Genomic DNA, 20967 nt, shown 5'->3' on the forward strand with positions numbered 1-20967 from the left:
GAATAGAAATATATTTTAAAAGATCAAAAAGGTTTATGATATATCATTAAATATTAAAAAGCATATTTTAAAACAATGTACAATGTGATTCACATTCATTGGTGACAGTATTATAAGCATTTTTTCCCCTTCTTTGTGCTTTTCTGAACTTTCAATGTATTTTTTTCATGATTAACATACATTAACAATAAAGAAAAAAAATCTGTAAATTCTTCTTCTTCTTTTTTTTTTTAATTGTAACTTGTCTTCCTATATTATTTAGAAAGTTCTGAGTGGAGGAACCAGCTTTGCACGTGGAATTTTCCTGAAGAAATAACTGTCTCCACTTTGATCCAATGACAGACGGCACATATAAAAACTCAATTTTAACATAGATCTGGCATAGCCAAGGCCCTCCCTACCTCTCTAGCCTCTGTTCCTACCCCAAGGCCACCATGGTTGTCTCTAGGATCCTAGGCTGCTTGCTCCAAACCTTGACTGGTCTAGAGTGTTCTCACAACCTAGACCTCAGCTCCAAAGTCATTCTCTTAAAGGAGTTTTCCAATTCCTATCGTGCCCTTTCATTGTACCACATTCTTTTCTTCCTGAATTTATTCGTGTGATTTTTATTTAATATCTGCCCCCCCACCCCCAACAAAACCGTGGGCTTCTTGAGATATACTCATGACTGAATCCCTAGTGCGAGCACACTCTCAGGAGTCTCAAAGGGACTTAGCTATTTCTTGCGTATTTGAATGCACCAGTGTAATGAGATAAATAGAATTCAGAGAGGAACATGGGAGGGAGCACTTCCATTGTGTCCACTTGGGGTCCTCAATCTAACCAATGAATCAACAAGTATTTGCTGAGTGTCTCTCTGCCCTCTGCTAGATACTTCAGGAGATGGAAGGTTAATATAGGAAAGGATCCCTGCCCTCCGGGAATATATGGTATAATCGAAGAGATAAAAAAATATACAAACCAGATATATACTACTACTAATTAAATTATATTGGAATTATATCCCATTTTTAGTGACAACCCAAATTTTCTACACAGATTATATCCATATGAGAAAATGGTATTGAGCCTGAATAGCGTTTAAACAAATTTAAATAGTTTTTTCTTCTCATTCCTATTCCTAGAGATTCTTCTTTTTAATTTTCTTTTTTCTTTATTTTTGGTGAGTATGTGTGTATGTATGTATGAATTTAACTGTAATTGACAAATAAAAATTATACATATTTATGGTATACAACATAATGTTTTGATATATCTATACTTTTATGAAATGGCTAAATTAAGCTAATTAACATGTCAATGACCTCACATTATTTTTTCTGTGATGAGAACATTTACAATCTATTCTTTTAGCAATTTTCAAATACAGATGCCCCTCAAGTTACAATGGTGTTACCTCCTGATAAACCCATCGTAAGCTGAAAATATTGAAAGTTGAAAGTGCATTTTCAACTTATGATATTTCCAATTTACAATGGGTGTATCCAAGCATAACACCATCATAAATCCAAGACTATACTGAATAAAATATGGCTCTTGCACCATCATAAAGTAAAAAATCCTAAATTGAAACATTTTATGTCAGGAATCATCTGTATATAATACATTGTTATAAACTGTAGTCACCATGTGGTACGATAGATCTCTTGAACTTACTCTTCCTGATATTTTGTATCCTTTGACCAACATCTTCCAAATTCCCACACCTCACCTTCAGTGCCTGGTAAATACCTTTCTACTTTCTGCTTCTGTGAGTTCAGTGTTTTTAGATTCCACATATAAGTGAGATCACATATTTGTCTTTCTATGCCTGGTTTATTTTATTTAACGTAATGTCCTCCAGGTTCATCCATGTTGTAACGAATGACAGGATTGCCTTTTTTTTTTTTTTTTTTTTTTTTTTTTGAGACGGAGTCTTGCTGTGCCGCCCAGGCTGGAGTGCAGTGGCCGGATCTCAGCTCACTGCAAGCTCCGCCTCCCGGGTTTACGCCATTCTCCTGCCTCAGCCTCCACGTAGCTGGGACTACAGGCGCCCGCCTCCTACCCTGGCTAGTTTTTTGTATTTTTAGTAGAGACGGGGTTTCACCATGTTAGCCGGGATGGTCTCGATCTCCTGACCTCGTGATCCACCCGCCTTGGCCTCCCAAAGTGCTGGGATTACAGGCTTGAGCCACCGCGCCCGGCCCCCTTTTTTTTTTTTTTTTTTTTTTTTGAGACGGAGTTTCACTCTTGTTGCCCAGGCTGGAGTGCAATGGCTTAATCTCGGCTCACCGCAACTTCCACCTCTTGGGTTCAAGCGATTCTCCTGCCTCAGTCTTCCTGAGTAACTGGGATTACAGGCATGTGCCACCATGTCTGGCTAATTTTGTATTTGTAGTAGAAACAGGGTTTCTCCATGTTGATCAGGTTGGTCTCAAACTCCTGACCTCAGATGATCTGCCCACCTTGGTCTCCCAAAGTGTTGGGATTACAAGCGTGAGCCACTGCTCTGGGTCGAGGATTTCCTTCTTTTTAAAGGCTGAGTAGTATTTCATTGTGTATATATACCACTTTTTCTTTGAAAGCCATTGGTCCATTGACAGACACCTACATTCATTTCATATTTTGGCTATTGTGAATAATGCTGCAAAAAAACATGGGAGTTTAGTATTTCTTTGACATACTGATTTCTTTTTTTTTTTTTTTTTTTGGCTACATACCCAGTGGTGGGATTGTATCATCTGGAGGAGACTCCACACCATTTTCCATAATGGCTGTACCAATTTGCATTCTCACCAACAGTGTGCAGTGGTTCCCTTTTGTTTGCATCCTTACCAACACTTGTTATCTTTCATCTTTTTTATAATAGTCATTCTAACAGGTATGAAGTGATCATCTCATTGTGGTTGTAATTTGCATTTCCCTGATGATCAGTCAAATATTTTAAATATACCTATTGGCCATTTATATGTCTTCTTTGCAGAAATGTCTATTCAGGTTCTTTGCCCATTTTTTGATTGAGTTATTTGTGTGTATTGTGTGTGTGTGCGCATTTTGCTATTGAGTTTCTTACATATTTTGCATATTAATCTTCTATCAGATATATCATTTGTAAATATTTTCTTCAGCTCCATAGGTTGTCTCTTCATTCTGTTGATTGTTTCCTTTGCTTTGGAAAAAGCTTTTTAGTTTGATGTTATCCCATTTGTTTATTTTTGCTTTTGTCGCCTGTGCTTTTGTAGTCATATGCAAAGTCATTGCCAAGACTAATGTCATGGAGCTTTTTATGTATGTTTTCATCTAATCGTTTTATAGTTTCAGGACTTATGTTTAAGTCTTTAATCCATATTCCTTTGATTTATGTATGTGAGACAAGAATCCAGTCTCAATCTTCTTTATATAGATATCCAGTTTTCCCAATACTATTTATTAAAGAGACCCTCCTTTCACCATTGAATGTTCTTGGCATCTTTATCAAAAATCAATTGACTGTAAATGCACGAATCTATTTCTTGGCTTTCTACTATGTTTCATTGATCTAAGTATCAATTTTTATGCCAGTATGCTGTTTGAATTACTATAGCTTTGTAGTATATTTTGAAATCAGGTAGTGTGCTGTTTCTAGCTTTGTTCTTTTTGCTTAAGATTGCTTTGGCTATTCAGGATTTTTTTGTGGTTCTATATGAATTTCAAGATTGTTATTTTTTATTTCTCTGAAAAATGCCATTGAAATTTTGATAGGAATTACATTGAATCTGCAGATTGCTTTGGGTAGTATACACATTTTAACAATATTAATTTTTCAAATTCATAAACATGGGATATCTTTCAATTCCTTTGTGTCTTCTTCAATTTGTTTTATGGTTTTCAGTATACAGATTTTTTACCTGTTTGATTAAATTTATTCCTTAATGTGTTTTTTGGTAGCTGGTATAGTGAGATTGTTTTCTTAGTTTCTTTTTCAGATAGTTTGTTGTTAGTGTACAGAAACACTACTGATTTTTGCATGTTGATTTTGCATCCTGTAACTATACTAAATTCATTTATTAGTTCTAAAAGTTTTTTAATGAAGTTTTTAGGGTTTTCTACATATAAGATCATGCTTTAGGGTTTTCTATATATAAGATCATGTTGTCTGAAATCATAGACAACTTCTTCTTGTCAGTTTGATGTCTTTTATTTCTTTCTCTTGCCCAATTACTCTGGCTTGGGTTTCCAGTACTATGCTGCATAGAAGTGGCAAAAGTTAGTATCCTTGTCTTGCTCCTGATCTTATAGGAAAAGGTTTCAATCTTTCACTATTGACTATAATGTTAGCTGTAGGCTTATGTATATGGCCTTTATTTTGTTGAGGGCACATTCCTTCTATACCTGAGGGTACTATTCCTTCCTAGTATCTGAGGGCACTATTCCTTCTATACCAGTTGTTATCAGAAAATTATGGTAAAATTTGTCAAATGCTTTTTCTGCATATATTGAGATAATTATATGTCTTTTGTCCTTCATTCTGCTAATGTGTGTATCACATTTATAGATTTTCTTATGTTGAACTATCCTTGCATCCCAGGGATAAATTGCATGTGATCATGGTGAATAATCATTTTAATGTGATGTTGTTGCTTTGTAGTTACTCTGAGACTTAGATAAAACATATAATAGTTATAGGGGGGTGGAGCAACATGGCCGAATAGGAACAGCTCCAGTCTCCAGCTCGCAGCACCAGCAACACAGAAGACCAGTGATGTCTGCATTTTCAAATGAGGTACTGGGTTCATCTCACTAGGGAGTGCCGGACAATCGGTGCTGGTCAGCTGCTGCAGCCTGACCAGCGAGAGCTGAAGCAGGGCGAGGCATCGCCTCACCTGGGAAGCGCAAGGGGGAAGGGAATCCCTTTTCCTAGCCAGGGGAACTGAGACACACAACACCTGGAAAATTGGATAACTCCCACCCCAATACTGTGCTTTAAGCAAACGGGCACACTAGGAGATTATATCCCACACCTGGCTGGGAGGGTCCCACGCCCACGGAGCCTCCCTCATTGCTAGCACAGCAGTCTGTGATCTAACCGCAGGGCAGCAGCGAGGCTGGGGGAGGGGCGCCCGCCATTGCTGAGGCTTAAGTAGGTAAACAAAGCCGCTGGGAAGCTCAAACTGGGTGGAGCTCACAGCAGCTCAAGGAAAGCTGCCTGTCTCTGTAGACTCCACCTCTGCGGACAGGTCACAGCTAAAAAACAACAACAACAATGACAACAACAACAACAAAAGCAGCAGAAACCTCTGCAGACGCAAACGACTCTGTCTGACAGCTTTGAAGACAGCAGTGGATCTCCCAACACGGAGGTTGAGATCTGAGAAGGGACAGACTGCCTGCTCAAGTGGGTCCCTGACCCCTGAGTAGCCTAACTGGGAGACATCCCCCACTAGGGGCAGTCTGACACCCCACACCTCACAGGGTGGAGTACACCCCTGAGAGGAAGCTTCCAAAGCAAGAATCAGACAGGTACACTCGCTGTTCAGCAATATTCTATCTTCTGCAGCCTCTGCTGCTGATACCCAGGCAAACAGGGTCTGGAGTGGACCTCTAGCAATCTCCAACAGACCTACAGCTGAGGGTCCTGACTGTTAGAAGGAAAACTATCAAACAGGAAGGATACCTACACTAAAACCCCATCAGTACATCACCATCATCAAAGACCACAGGCAGATAAAACCACAAAGATGGGGAAAAAGCAGGGCAGAAAAGCTGGAAATTCAAAAAATAAGAGCGCGTCTCCCCCTGCAAAAGAGCGCAGCTCATCACCAGCAATGGATCAAAGCTGGACGGAGAATGACTTTGACGAGATGAGAGAAGAAGGCTTCAGTCCATCAAACTTCTCAGAGCTAAAGGAGGAATTATGTACCCAGTGCAAAGAAATTAAAAATCTTGAAAAAAGAGTGGAAGAATTGATAGCTAGAGTAATTAATGCAGAGAAGGTCATAAATGAAATGATAGAGATGAAAACCATGACATGAGAAATACGTGACAAATGCACAAGCTTCAGTAACCGACTCGATCAACTGGAAGAAAGAGTATCAGCAATTGAGGATCAAATGAATGAAATGAAGTGAGAAGAGAAACCAAAAGAAATGAACAAAGCCTGCAAGAAGTATGGGATTATGTAAAAAGACCAAGTCTGCGTCTGATTGGGGTGCCTGAAAGTGAAGGGGAAAATGGAACCAAGTTGGAAAACACTCTTCAGGATATCATCCAGGAGAACTTCCCCAACCTAGTAAGGCAGGCCAACATTCAAATCCAGGAAATACAGAGAACGCCACAAAGATACTCCTCGAGAAGAGCAACTCCAAGATTGCCATAATTGCCAGATTCACCAAAGTTGAAATGAAGGAAAAAATCTTAAGGGCAGCCAGAGAGAAAGGTCGGGTTACCCACAAAGGGAAGTCCACCAGACTAACAGCAGATCTCTCGGCAGAAACTCTACAAGCCAGAAGAGAGTGGGGGCCAATATTCAACATTCTTAAAGAAAAGAATTTTAAACCCAGAATTTCATATCCAGCCAAACTAAGTTTCATAAGTGAAGGAGAAATAAAATCCTTTACAGATAAGCAAATGCTTAGAGATTTTGTCACCACCAGGCCTGCCTTATAAGAAACCCTGCAGGAAGCACTGAACATGGAAAGGAACAACCGGTACCAGCCATTGCAAAAACATGCCAAAATGTAAAGACCATCAAGGCTAGAAAGAAACTGCATCAACTAACGAGCAAAATAACCAGTTAATATCATAATGACAGGATCAAGTTCACACATAACAATATTAACCTTAAATGTAAATGGACTAAATGTTCCAATTAAAAGACACAGACTGGCAAACTGGATAAAGAGTCAAGACCCATCAGTCTGCTGTATTCAGGAGACCCATCTCACATGCAGAGACATACATAGGCTCAAAATAAAGGGATGGAGGAAGATCTACCAAGCAAATGGAAAACAAAAAAAAAGCAGGGGTTGCAATACTAGTCTCTGATAAAACAGACTTTAAGCCATCAAAGATCAAAAGAGACAAAGAAGGCCATTACATAATGGTAAAGGGATCAATTCAACAGGAAGAGCTAACTATCCTAAATATATATGCACCCAATACAGGAGCACCCAGATTCATAAAGCAAGTCCTTAGAGACTTACAAAGAGACTTAGACTCCCATACAATAATAACGGGAGACTTCAACACTCCACTGTCAACATTAGACAGATCAACGAGACAGAAAGTTAACAAGGATATCCAGGAATTGAACTCATCTCTGCAGCAAGCAGACCTAACAGACATCTATAGAACTCTCCACCCCAAATCAGCAGAATATACATTCTTCTCAGCACCACATCACACTTATTCCAAAATTGACCACATAATTGGAAGTAAAGCACTCTTCAGCAAATGTACAAGAACAGAAATTATAACAAACTGTCTCTCAGACCACAGTGCAATCAAACTAGAACTGAGGACTAAGAAACTCAATCAAAACCGCTCAACTACATGGAAACTGAACAACCTGCTCCTGAATGACTACTGGGTACATAATGAAATGAAGGCAGAAATAAAGTTGTTCTTTGAAACCAATGAGAACAAAGATACAACATACCAGAATCGCAGGGACACATTTAAAGGAGTGTGTAGAGGGAAATTTATAGCACTAAATGCCCACAAGAGAAAGCTGGAAAGATCTAAAATTGACACTCTAACATCACAATTAAAAGAACTAGAGAAGCAAGAGCAAATACATTCAAAAGCTAGCAGAAGGCAAGAAATAACTAAGATCAGAGCAGAACTGAAGGAGATAGAGACACAAAAAACCCTCCAAAAAAATCAATGAATCCAGGAGTTGGTGTTTTGAAAAGATCAACAAAATTGACAGACCACTAGCAAGACTAGTAAAGAAGAAAAGAGAGAAGAATCAAATAGATGCAATAAAAAATGATAAAGGGGATATCACCACTGACCCCACAGAAATACAAACTACCATCAGAGAATACTATAAACACCTCTACGCAAATAAACTAGAAAATCTAGAAGAAATGGATAATTTCCTGGACACTTACACTCTTCCAAGGCTAAACCAGGAAGAAGTTGAATCCCTGAATAAACCAATAGCAGGCTCTGAAATTGAGGCAATAATTAATAGCCTACCAACCAAAAAAAGTCCAGGACCAGATGGATTCACAGCTGAATTCTACCAGAGGTACAAGGAGGAGCTGGTACCATTCCTTCTGAAACTATTCCAATCAATAGAAAAAGAGGGAATCCTCCCTAACTCATTTTATGAGGCCAACATCATCCTGATACCAAAGCCTGGCAGAGACACAACAAAAAAAGAGAATTTTAGACCAATATCCCTGATGAACATCGATGCAAAAATCCTCAATAAAATACTGGCAAACCAGATTCAGCAGCACATCAAAAAGCTTATCCACCATGATCAAGTGGGCTTCATCCCTGGGATGCAAGGCTGGTTCAACATTCGCAAATCAATAAATGTAATCCAGCATATAAACAGAACCAAAGACAAGAACCACATGATTATCTCAATAGATGCAGAAAAGGCTTTTGACAAAATTCAACAGCCCTTCATGCTAAAAAAGCTCAATAAATTCAGTATTGATGGAACATACCTAAAAATAATAAGAACTATTTATGACAAACCCACAGCCAATATCATACTGAATGGACAAAAACTGGAAAAATTCCCTTTGAAAACTGGCACAAGACAGGGATGCCCTCTCTCACCACTCCTATTCAACATAGTGTTGGAAGTTCTGGCTAGGGCAATCAGGCAAGATAAAGAAATAAAGGGTATTCAGTTAGGAAAAGAAGAAATCAAATTGTCCCTGTTTGCAGATGACATGATTGTATATTTAGAAAACCCCATTGTCTCAGTCCAAAATCTCCTTAAGCTGATAAGCAACTTCAGCAAAGTCTCAGGATACAAAATTAATGTGCAAAAATCACAAGCATTCTTATATACCAATAACAGACAAACAGAGAGCCAAATCATGAATGAACTTCCATTCACAATTGCTTCAAAGAGAATAAAATACCTAGGAATCCAATTTACAAGGGATGTAAAGGACCTCTTCAAGGAGAACTACAAACCACTGCTCAGTGAAATAAAAGAAGACACAAACAAATGGAAGAACATACCATGCTCATGGATAGGAAGAATCAATATTGTGAAAATGGCCATACTGCCCAAGGTTATTTATAGATTCAACGCCATCCCCATCAAGCTACCAATGAGTTTCTTCACAGAATTGGAAAAAACTGCTTTAAAGTTCATATGGAACCAAAAAAGAGCCCGCATTGCCAAGACAATCCTAAGTCAAAAGAACAAAGCTGGAGGCATCACACTACCTGACTTCAAACTATACTACAAGGCTACAGTAACCAAAACAGCATGGTACTGGTACCAAAACAGAGATATAGACCAATGGAACAGAACAAAGTCCTCAGAAATAATACCACACATCTACAGCCATCTGATCTTTGACAAACCTAAGAGAAACAAGAAATGGGGAAAGGATTCCCTATTTAATAAATGGTGCTGGGAAAATTGGCTTGCCATAAGTAGAAAGCTGAAACTAGATCCTTTCCTTACTCCTTATACGAAAATCAATTCAAGATGGATTAGAGACTTAAATGTTAGACCTAATACCATAAAAACCCTAGAAGAAAACCTAGGTAGTACCATTCAGGACATAGGTATGGGCAAGGACTTCATGTCTAAAACACCAAAAGCAATGGCAGCAAAAGCCAAAATTGACAAATGGGATCTAATTAAACTAAAGAGCTTCTGCACAGCAAAATAAACTACCATCAGAGTGAAAAGGCAACCTACAGAATGGGAGTAGATTTTTACAATCTACTCATCTGACAAAGGGCTAATATCCAGAACCTACAAAGAACTCAAACAAATTTACAAGAAAAAAACAAACAACCTCATCAAAAAGTGGGCAAAGGATATGAACAGACATTTCTCAAAAGAAGACATTCATACAGCCAACAGACACATGAAAAAACGCTCATCATCACTGGCCGTCAGAGAAATGTAAATCAAAACCACAATGAGATACCATCTCACACCAGTTAGAATGGCAATCATTAAAAAGTCAGGAAACAACAGGTGCTGGAGAGGATGTGGAGAAATAGGAACACTTTTACACTGTTGGTGGGACTGTAAACTAGTTCAACCATTATGGAAAACAGTATGGCGATTCCTCAAGGATCTAGAACTAGAAGTACCATATGACCCAGCCATCCCATTACTGGGTATATACCCAAAGGATTATAAATCATGCTGCTATAAAGACACATGCACACGTATGTTTATTGTGGCACTATTCACAATAGCAAAGACTTGGAATCAACCCAAATGTCCATCAGTGACAGATTGGATTAAGAAAATGTGGCACATATACACCATGGAATACTATGCAGTCATAAAAAAGGATGAGTTTGTGTCCTTTGTAGGGACATGGATACAGCTGGAAACCATCATTCTTAGCAAACTATCACAAGAACAGAAAACCAAACACTGCATGTTCTCACTCATAGGTGGGAACTGAACAATGAGATCACTTGGACTTGGGAAGGGGAACATCACACACCGGGGCCTATCTGGGGAGGGGGGAGGGGGGAAGGATTGCACTGGGAGTTATACCTGATGTAAATGACGAGTTGATGGGTGCAGCACACCAACATGGCACAAGTATACATATGTAACAAACCTGCACGTTATGCACATGTACCCTAGAACTTAAAGTATAATAATAATAATAATAAATAAATAAAAGAAAAGAAATAAAGAAAATGATGAAATGTGAAAAAAAAGATAAAACTTATAATAGTTATAACAGGCTATATTAAGCTGATAAAATTTAACTTCAATGATAAAAACACCTCCACACTTTTACTCTCCCTCCACATTTTATAGGTTTTTAATATTTTTCAGATTTTATGTTTTTGATGTTATAATTCACATCTTTTATATTGTGTATCTTTTAACAACTTGTAGTTATAATTATTTTGAATAGTTTTGTCTTTTAATCTTCGTTCTAAAGGTATAAGTGATTTATACACCACCATTATAATATTGGAAAATTCTGAATTTGACTATGTTTTTATTTTTACCTGTGACTTTTATACTTTCATAGATTTTCATGTTACTAATTAACATCCCTTTCTTTCAGCTTGAAAAATTCCCTTTAACATTTCTTATAAGGCAGGTCTGGTGTTGATGAACTCCTTCAGCTTTTATTTGTTTGGGAAAGTCTCTATCTCTCCTTTATTTCTGAAGGATGGAACTCTTGGTTGGCAGTTTTCTCTCTTTCAACATTTTGAATATATCATCTCACTCTCTCTGGGCCTAGAAGGATTCTGCTGAGAAATCTTGTGATAACCTTATTGCAGTTCTTGCCTGTGATATGCTTCTTTTCTCTTGCTGATTTTAGGATCTTGTCTTTGTCTTTGATTTTTGATAGTTTGATTATTATGTCTTGGTGTGATCTTTTCTGGATTGAACCTGACTGGAGATTTTTAAGCTTCCTGTACCTGAATATTTATATTTTATTTCAGATTTGGGAAATTTTCAGCTAGAAATCTTTAAATATGCTTTCTGACCTCCTTTTTCTCTATTTTCTCCTTCTTAAACTACTGTAATGTGAATGTTAGCTCTCTTTTTTTAAATTTTTAATTTAATTTCCATTTTTATTTTTTGAGATGGAGTCTCACTCTGTAACCCAGGCTAGAGTTCAGTGGCATGATCTCAGCTCACTGAAACCTCTGCCTCCTGGGTTCAAGAGATTCTGCTGCCTCAGCCTCCCCAGTAGCTGGGATTACAGGCATGTGCCACTATCCCTGGCTAATTTTTTTGTATTTTTAGTAGAGATGGGGTTTCACCTATGTTTGTCAGGCTGGTGTCGACTCCTAACCTTAGGTGATCCACCCACCTTGGCCTCCCGAAGTGCTGGGATTATAGGCATGAGCCACTGTGCCTGGCTGAATGTTAGCTCTCTTTATGCTGTCCCATAAATCCTATAGGCTTTCATCATTTCTTTTCATTCTTTTTTTCTCCTCTCACTGTATATTTTCAAAAACCTGTCTTCAGTTCACAGATTCTTTCTTCTGCTTGATCAAGTCTGCTATTGATGACTTCTACTGCATTTCTCACTTCATTCATTATATTTTTCAGCTGCAACTTTTTTTAATGATTTTAATCTTTCTGTTACATTTCTTATGCTGTCCATTTATTGTTTCTCTGATTTCACCAAATTGTTTCTCTGTGTCTGCTTCAAAGTCACTGAGCTTCTTTAAAAGCAATTATTTTGAATCCCTTGTCAGGCCATTTGTAGTACTCCATTTCTTTTGGGTCAGCTACTGGGAAATTATTGTGTTTCTTAGGTGGTGATATTTTAATTTGGGTTTTCATGTTTCTTGCTGCCTTACACTGATGTCTGAGCATCTGGTGGATCTGCCCCAATTTCAGGCTGTATGGGCTGACTTTGGTGGATAAATACCATCTTATGTAAGATAATGCAAGGATGCTGGCTGGGTGGGATGCAAAAGTTCTAACTTCAGTGGGGGCAAAGCTGTGTGGTCTCCATGCAGATCTGTCAGCTGAGGTTGGTGTCAGTGAAGACTACAGGGATCCTTAGAAGCCAACACTGTGGGTATCTATAGTGGCAAGGAGGCTGTTGAGGTTTTCAGTGGTGACAAGTCCTCTGTATCTCTTTTTTTCCCCACCTGGGAAGTTGTGACTGAAGAAATTCCTCTTGGAACTAGGTCTAACTTGCAGGCCTGCTTATGGTGGTGGTGGCACTGGTGTCTGATGAATAGTGCCCATGGAGTGGTCAAGAGTCAAAGCATGGGCATGCATGGAGGGACCACAGCACCAGATTCAATGGTAGCAATGGCACCAGTGCCCAAGGCACAGGCATACTTACTATCACATTGACAATGGTGTGTAAAGTGCAGGTACATATAAAGCAACTGAGGAGCAAGGGACTTTACTGCACATATATGCAGAGCTACAGTGGCTCCAGGATCCAGGGTGTAGGTTAGCTCTCCTTGTTGGCTAAGCTGGTGACTGGAGCATGGACAGGCACAGAGAAACCTTGACTCTGGGACTGGGACCCAGGGTGTGTACTAGCTCACTGTAATGGTGGCTCTGGTGTTGGAGGTGTGGGTGTGTGTAGCACAGCCTCAGAGCTAGGGTCTGGAGCACAGGCATGCACATTACTACAGTAGCTCTGGAGTCAAGAATAGGGGTTAGCTTTCTACAGTGGCTGAACTGGTGTCCGGAGCAAAGACTTTCACAGAGAGAACTTGGTTTGGGGTCCCACGGTGAGATCTAGTTCACAACAGCAGTGACTCCAGTGTCTGAGACACGAGTAGGTACACTGCAGCCACAGAGCCACAGTCCGGAGTGTGAATACCTGCAGAGCAGCCACAACTTTTGGGGATCAGGGAAACACATAGAGTTGCAAGAGGTGGCAACCCTGGCCCCAGTCCTGGGGCAGTACAATAGCTGCTTCTTGGTGAGGGAGTTTGGGGGTGGTGCAACTGTGTCTCCCTTTCTAGCATCCTGCTGTGGGGATGGCTGTTGGTTACCTTAGTGACAAAAGATGCCAGCGTCCTCTGTGGAGCAGGACACTGGGGGCCACAGTGGCTCTTACCACATGACTGATACTGATAGCCTACAACTTTCTTTATTCCTAGATATCTCCTGGTGTCTCATATAGGCCAGTCTCACTAGTGATTCTTCTACATGGATATTGTTTTCTTTTCTCCATTTTGTTGTTCCAAATTCTTTAACAGGCTCTTGAGCCCCACCCCGCAACTCCCCACCCTCTTGAGGGCTATTTTGATTTGTGTATAGCTGTCTATATTTGTTTTTTCTTGGGGCATAAGGCTGACATCTCCTACTCCACTATCTTGCTAATGTCACCTCCATAGGAATCTTTTTATGTTTTTTTTATATTCACTAAAATTTAACAACATCAACTTAAAAACATATTACCAGTTGCACTTATTAATATGAAACTTATTATCAACAAGAACCTATCAGGTTGGGCATGGGGGCGCACGCCTGTAATCCCAACATTTTGGGAGGCTGAGGTGAAAGGATCACTTGAGCCCAGGAATTCAAGACCAGCCTGGGAAATATAGTGAGACCCTATCTCTAGAGATTTTTTTTTTTAATTAGCCAGGAGTGATGGTACACATCTGTAGTCCCAGTTACTCAGGAGGCTGAGGTGGGAGAACTGCTTGAGCCCAGGAGGTCAAGGCTGCAGAAAGCAGTTATCATGCCACTGCACTTCAGCCTAAGGACACAGAGTGAGACCCTGTCTGAAAAAAATTAAAAAAAAAAAAAAAAAAAAGAGAACCTACTAGTCTACATACCACCCTTCCTCATCTCCATCTGAGAATATATATATATTTTAACATGAGGCAATGCCAAAAAGAGGGGCTGGTGAGTGAAAGTAAGAACAGAAAGACATGGAGGCAAGTCTTGTAGAATAATAGCCAACACTTAAACTTACACTTACAGCATGCTAAATATTGTTCCAAACACTTTAAATTCATTTAATTGTCCTTACACGTCTATGTGTTTCGTGATTATTATCCTTATTATTCACATTGCTGAGTGTATTAGTCTGTTCTCATGCTGCTGATAAAGACATACCCAAGACTGGGTAATTTATTAAAAAAAAAGAGGTTTAATGGACTCACAGTTCCACATGGCTGGGGAGGCCTCACAATCATGGCAGAAAGCAAAAGATACGTCTTACATGACAGCAGGGAAGAGAGAGAAATGAGAACCAAACAAAAGGGGTTTCCCCTTATAAAACCATCAGATCTCGTGAGACTTATTCATTACCATGAGAACAGTATGAGGGAACCACCCCCATGATTCCATTATCTCCTACCAGGTCCCTCCCACAACCTGTGGGAATTATGGGAGCTACAATTCAAGATGAGATTTGGGTGGGAACACAGCAAAACCACATCACTGAGGAAACTGAGTCATAGGGAGATTAGTAACGCCCAACACAGCTGGTAGGTGGTGGAGCTAGGCAGTCTGACTCTGGGGTGTGGACTCTGAACTGCATCATGCTGCCAAGAAGTTCCTCAGTTTTTCATCTCTCTAAGCTTCCCTTATTCCCCTACAGCCATTCCTTCAACAGCATCTCCTTCACAATCTTTTCTACTTCTACTATATAATTAATTTCTTCTTCTTGGTACCAAATTCCAAAGTGCAAATGCAGCCTCACATGCCCTAATTCATCTTTACCTTTAGACTTTCTTCCAATGTTTCTACTTCATTCCATTTTAAATTTATCCATGAGATGCCTATTTACAAGCTGTAACCATCATGAAGTGAATGAAGAATAATACCTACTACTACACAATAGAATTCCGAGAGTATAAATAGGAGTTATGGCTTTCTGACTTGATACTAAATACTTGATACTTGATTTTGCTGTCTGAGATCTAATCTGAAAAGTAGTAATAATCGCTAACATTTGTTGAGCGTCAATTGTGGGCCAGGTGTCATTTCAATCACTCTCTACATATTAACTCATTTGATCCTACAACAACCCGGTGAGGCAAGTTTTGTTATTCTGTTTTACAGTTGAGGAAACAGAGGCATAGAGAGTTTAAGTAATTTGCCCAGTGGATAGCCAGAGGCGGAGCCAGGATGGGTCTCAGGCTGTTTAACAGCATAGCTCAAGTCTTAACTACTATGCCAACAGCTTTTTGGTCCTACATATTCCATGGGAAGAGGAAAATAAAAAGGTATCTATTTGTATACCTTTTTATTTCTGATATAAGAAGCAGAATTTCTTTCATGTGACCTATGTCTATTTAATATGTCATTTTGAAACTTACCAGTAAACTTCCCCAAGTGCCAGAAAACCGTTAGTGGCTTTTTCCTTTTCTCTCTAATTTTTATTGTGCTACTATTTTTGCTCCTTTCCCTCAGAAGGCTGCTGGAATAGTAAACATTCACTGACATTTCACGACAACTGGAAAATGGGCCTGGAAAATCACATTATGATTAATTCAAAGCATATTTTCCAAATGTACGACTTTCAATTGGGGCTTATATCATAATCAAAGAAAACCTTTGTGTGTGTACTGTTACCACGTTGCTCAGCACAGGAGTGATTCACCTTGCCCTGTCTCCAGACCATCTCCCACGGAAGGGGGTGACCCCTTTGCCTCTTGGCAACCACTGTTTCTAAGCTGCCAACATCACCCTCGCATTATCAACATTCTAACTTCATGGGAAGGGCTGTGGTGAGTTTCTGGAATGTGAATAGGAAGTTGTTTTTCTAAACAGCCTGACACTGAGGGGAGGCAGTGAGACTATAAGAAGTCCGGGTTGGGCGGAAGGCAGAAAACCAGCAGAGTCGCAGAGGAGATGGTGAGTTTATTTTTTTTCTGCATGGGAAGTGGTTGAAGTGAGTTGGAGTGGTTTGGGACTAAGTCAGGCAGGTAAAGTTTCAGAAAGTGAGGAACAGCGATAGCCATGGAGTTTTATGTTGAACTGCCTATTAGATTTTGTGAGTACTTTTAAACTTGCTGTCCACTTTGACCCTCCCAACATCTTTGTGAGCTGAGGTTGCTATTTCTATTTTACAAATAAAGTCATTGTGGCTTACAGAGGCTGTGTTTTATCTAAGCTGCACTGTTAGGCTACATGATGTTGGGATCTGGGTCCTGTCCTCTGGCTCTGCAGCTGCTGTTCCTCCTACTGGAATCTACAGGGGCTCTCAGAGTAGATCATGGTAAACCTGTCACCCCATTTTCCAAGACTGCACTTCTGTCTGGGATAAATGATGAAATAAATGGAAGACTGGGCAACTGCCCTGGGACAAGCTTACAATGGAAGAGTTTCTCATCCCCATCCCTCCCATTTCTTTCTGTGAGCCTATGAATCTTCTGGGACTGATCTGGAATATACACATAGTTTCCATTTCTGCCCTAAGTCTCAATCTTGTTAATGACTCAGTTTCTTCTTCTATAAAATGGATATAGTAATAATACTCTATAGTTTTATCATGAGGATTACATAAGATTTTGCTGAAAAGCATCCAGATCTGAGCCTGACACATAGTAAGTGATTAGTAAATGTTAGCCATTATTGTTACAAGAAAAAGAACAATCTTAGGAATGGTGGGGTTTAGGATTCAGGAAAGATCCAAGGATAGCTAGGCATTTTGAACTCAGCAATGTTATATGCACCTAGATAAAATACACGTGGTTAGGCTACTTCTAATTTTCCCCAGACTTTCCAAGAGTATCCCACGTAGTCCCAGGGTCTGAAATCCTGCAGTCTGTGGCTATGAAGGAAACAGGCAGCTCTCTGTTTTTGAGCACCTTTCTGTGGGACTCCAGAAAAAAGTACCGCATACATCTGATTCATCCCACTTCTTTGCTTTACTATAGCACACTTTTCAAGTACTTATAATGTGGGGTTCCGTGTTGGGGAAAACAGGAATGAGAGTATGATAAAGAGAAGAGGAAGGAGTTTGAGCCTGTCCTAAGTTTGAACCACAATGACATAAGGATATGAGTTACTTTTGTCTTATCTTTTTGCATGTCATACTTCTGAATTGGTTAACTTAAATGAGCAGTTCTTCCTCTCTTCCTTCTACTCTCCTTGGTATCCTTCTGTATTTCAAAGGTATGAACTTATTGGATCATAGAGTTCTTTGAGATATTGATGAAAGTTACAACTTTTCTTTCCCAGATGAAAGCAAAAACATCCACATAAACACCAACCTTTAGAGACAACCACAGGAGGTTCCCAGACCTCCATGTGGATCCCAGGATCAGAACCCTTCTCGATTGCCTCCTGTGCTTTGTGTTCAGAAGCCCCTCTGTCGGCACCCTGAAACTAGGCTTGAGCTCTACAATGAAGTGCTAAGACCCCAGCCCTGGAATTGTTTTTAGTATATCAAAGACAAGACCTCTTCCTTTCCCTCTGAGCACATTTGGCCCCAAAGATTCAGAAACCTCAAACTGCCAGTGTAAGTTTTGCTTCCAGTTCAGAGAGTGGCTTTAATTAACTTTTAGGACCTGAGAAAATGAGGATAAGGTTTTTCTGGTGGGGTGTTTTCAATCAGATAGATCTCAGAGGAGTAACTCTTGACTGGGAACTTCTAGTTAAATTGCATTGATGTTTGTCAAAGTTTTAGCAGGCTACGGCTGGGTGCAGTGGCTCATGCCCGTAATCCCAGCACTTTGGGAGGCCGAGGTGCATGGGTCACTTGAAGTCGGGAGTTCAAGAGCAGCCTGGCCAACAGGGTGAAACACCATCTTTACTAAACGTACAAAAATTAGCTGGGCATGTTGGCATGCGCCTGTAATCCCAGCTACTCAGGAGGCTGAGGCAGGAAAATCTCTTGAACCCAGGAGGTGGAGGTGGCAGTGAGCCGAGATCATGCCACTGCACTCCAGCCTGGGTGACAGAGCAAGACTCGTCTCCAAAACAAAACAAAACAAAACAAAACAAAAAGTTTTAGTGGGCTAAGGAGCAGGTCTGGATTATTTTCCATTTATACCTTTTAACCACCTTAGCTATGTGGCTTCTAGTCCTTACTCTTCTTTTCATTACCTGTTTTTCAAAATGCAACTAAAATAGTTCAGACTCTCCTGGGCTGGCCACCAGCTCTTAGAATATGCATCTTCAGAGATCTTTAAGTAGAAGCTTATTAATCAAATCCTCAAAAATCAAAATGACTTACTACATAAAAAGCTGTGCTTAGAAAAAACCCTGGACCTAACCCTAGAGAGTAGGTACACAGTGGTTTTATAAATGACATTCGTTATATTGTCTTCAAGGTGTCTAATCTCTCTGATTGAAAAGTAAATCTGAAACTTTATGAAGTCAAATGCAGAGCAAATCCTTACTATTTGTAGAGACAAAACTCATCTCCGATCCAAGAGACGTTTTAAAAAATTTAAGTATGGTACTTTATTTTTAATGCTAATATTTTACTCAAAATAATGGCAATTAGTAGTCTAAATTAAGTATATGCTTGGATTCTAAATGTTGATGTCCTAGGTCCCTTCCTGTCTATATTCATAATTTGCTCTTTGGCTTAGAGACAACCTCTTTTCTCACTGTATTTCTTTTTCCACCCCTAAGCTGGGCTACTCGTATCTGTGCCACACCACTACCACAACCACCATCCAGAAACATAAGGGAACTAATGTATTAGCTGTAATAGCTTGTAACATCTGGGCTTTGCTACCAACATGTTGTATAGTTCTGTGTCCTCCATGACTCTCATATTCACCTCCCCCATTTGCATTCCCACTGGTGCCAGACCAAACCAGTCCCTCTTTAACTCTCACTGGACCATTGCAATAGCCTCTTCTTTTGCAGTGCAATCTCCCTGATTCTAACTCATTAAAAAAAAATCATACCACTCTCACCCCTATAATCTCAGCATTTTTGGAGGCCAACAAAAGAGTTTTGCTTGAGCCCAGGAGCTCCAGGCCAGCCTGGGCAATACAGTGAGACCTTATCTCTACAAAAAATTAGCCGAGTGCGGTGATGCATGCCTGTAGTCCCAGTTACTCAGGAGGCTGAGCTGGGAAGATCACTTGAGCCTGGGAGGTGGAGGTTTCAGTGAACCCAGATCATGCCACTGCATGTTATCCTGGGCAACAGAGCAAGACCCTATCCCCCAGCCCCCCGAAAAAAATCATACCACCATTAAGTGCATGTGTTCATGATACTTCTCTGTTCAGAACCCTGCAATTAGATCCCTTCTGCTAACTGGTATTTGTGACCCACAAGATCTGGTTTCAAACTACATTTTCAATTAAACTCGAGGACCTCCCAATCTTCAGCAGGCTGGAGTGCAGTAGCGCCATCTCAGCTCACTGCAACCTCTGTCTCCTCGGTTCAAGTGATTCTCCTGTCTTGGCCTCGTGAGTAGCTGGGATTACAGGCATGTGCCACCATGCCCGGCTAATTTTTGTGTTTTTAGTGGAGATGGGGTTTCTCCATGTTGGTAAGGCTGGTCTTAAACTCCTGAACTCAAGTGATCTGCCTGCCTTGGCCTCACCAAGTGTTAGGATTACAGGTGTGAACCACCCTGCCCAACCTCCCTTGGCTTATCATTGCACTTAGAATAAAATCTCATCCGCTTGTTTTGGATCCCAAAGCCCGATGTGATCTGTCACTACCCCCATCTCATATTTTTCTCTCCATTGCTCATTCCATTCTGGCCACACTAATGTCTTCATGTTCTTTGAACACACTGCAGTTTGCTTCCACCTTAAGGCCTTTGAAATAGCTTTTTCTTCTTCCTTTAATGCTCTTCTTCCTGCTTCTCACTGACTGGTTTCTTGTGGTCATTCTTCTCTCCACTTAAACATTATCTCATTAAAGAGGTCTTCCCTGATGTTCCTGACCAACATAGTGACACAGGCATTCTATCACTTAAGTTTCATTTCCTACCTAGCGCTTATGGCTATATTCTATTAATATTTTTCAAGTTTACTTGCTTAGTACTATTGTGTAGTTATTAGTATTTATTTCATTGTCATATCTACCAATAGAATGTGCATTCTATGAGGACTGGAATTATGTCCGTCTTCACCATTTTATTTGTTCACTTAGATATTATCACTACTGTAAAAGTAATACACTCAGTTATAATTATTATGTATTTTTCTAACATTTTTCTATTTAACATATTTTTATCTTTCAGTCATTCCTCTGCCATTATTCATTCATTCATTTATCCATAAAATGTTTGTTAAGCATTGAGTATGTGCCCTACCATGGCTGGGGATTCAGACCTGAGTGAATAATGGTCCTTGCCCTTGAGAAGCCTCTGTCAGTAGCTTCCTCAGTTGTATACTCACATGTTTGTTGTGCATTTAAATTGTGGACCTCCTGCTCAAGCGAATATT

The 20967-nt window shown here is 39.9% G+C and overlaps 1 protein-coding gene across 2 annotated transcripts in view; it reads left to right on the plus strand.

The window, feature by feature from the left end:
- Positions 1 to 16311: 16311 nt before the first annotated feature.
- The window catches only part of SELP (selectin P), a 43027-nt gene continuing 38371 nt past the window's right edge, over positions 16312 to 20967 (plus strand). For both annotated transcript variants that reach the window (XM_007989573.3, XM_073011808.1), the window contains exon 1: positions 16312 to 16456. In XM_007989573.3, the coding sequence (XP_007987764.3) occupies positions 16454 to 16456 (3 nt within the window). In that variant the 5' untranslated portion in view covers positions 16312 to 16453. The remainder of the gene's footprint in view (positions 16457 to 20967) is intronic.

Source organism: Chlorocebus sabaeus, chromosome 25 (genome assembly GCF_047675955.1).
Source record: "Chlorocebus sabaeus isolate Y175 chromosome 25, mChlSab1.0.hap1, whole genome shotgun sequence".
NCBI lineage: Eukaryota > Metazoa > Chordata > Mammalia > Primates > Cercopithecidae > Chlorocebus > Chlorocebus sabaeus.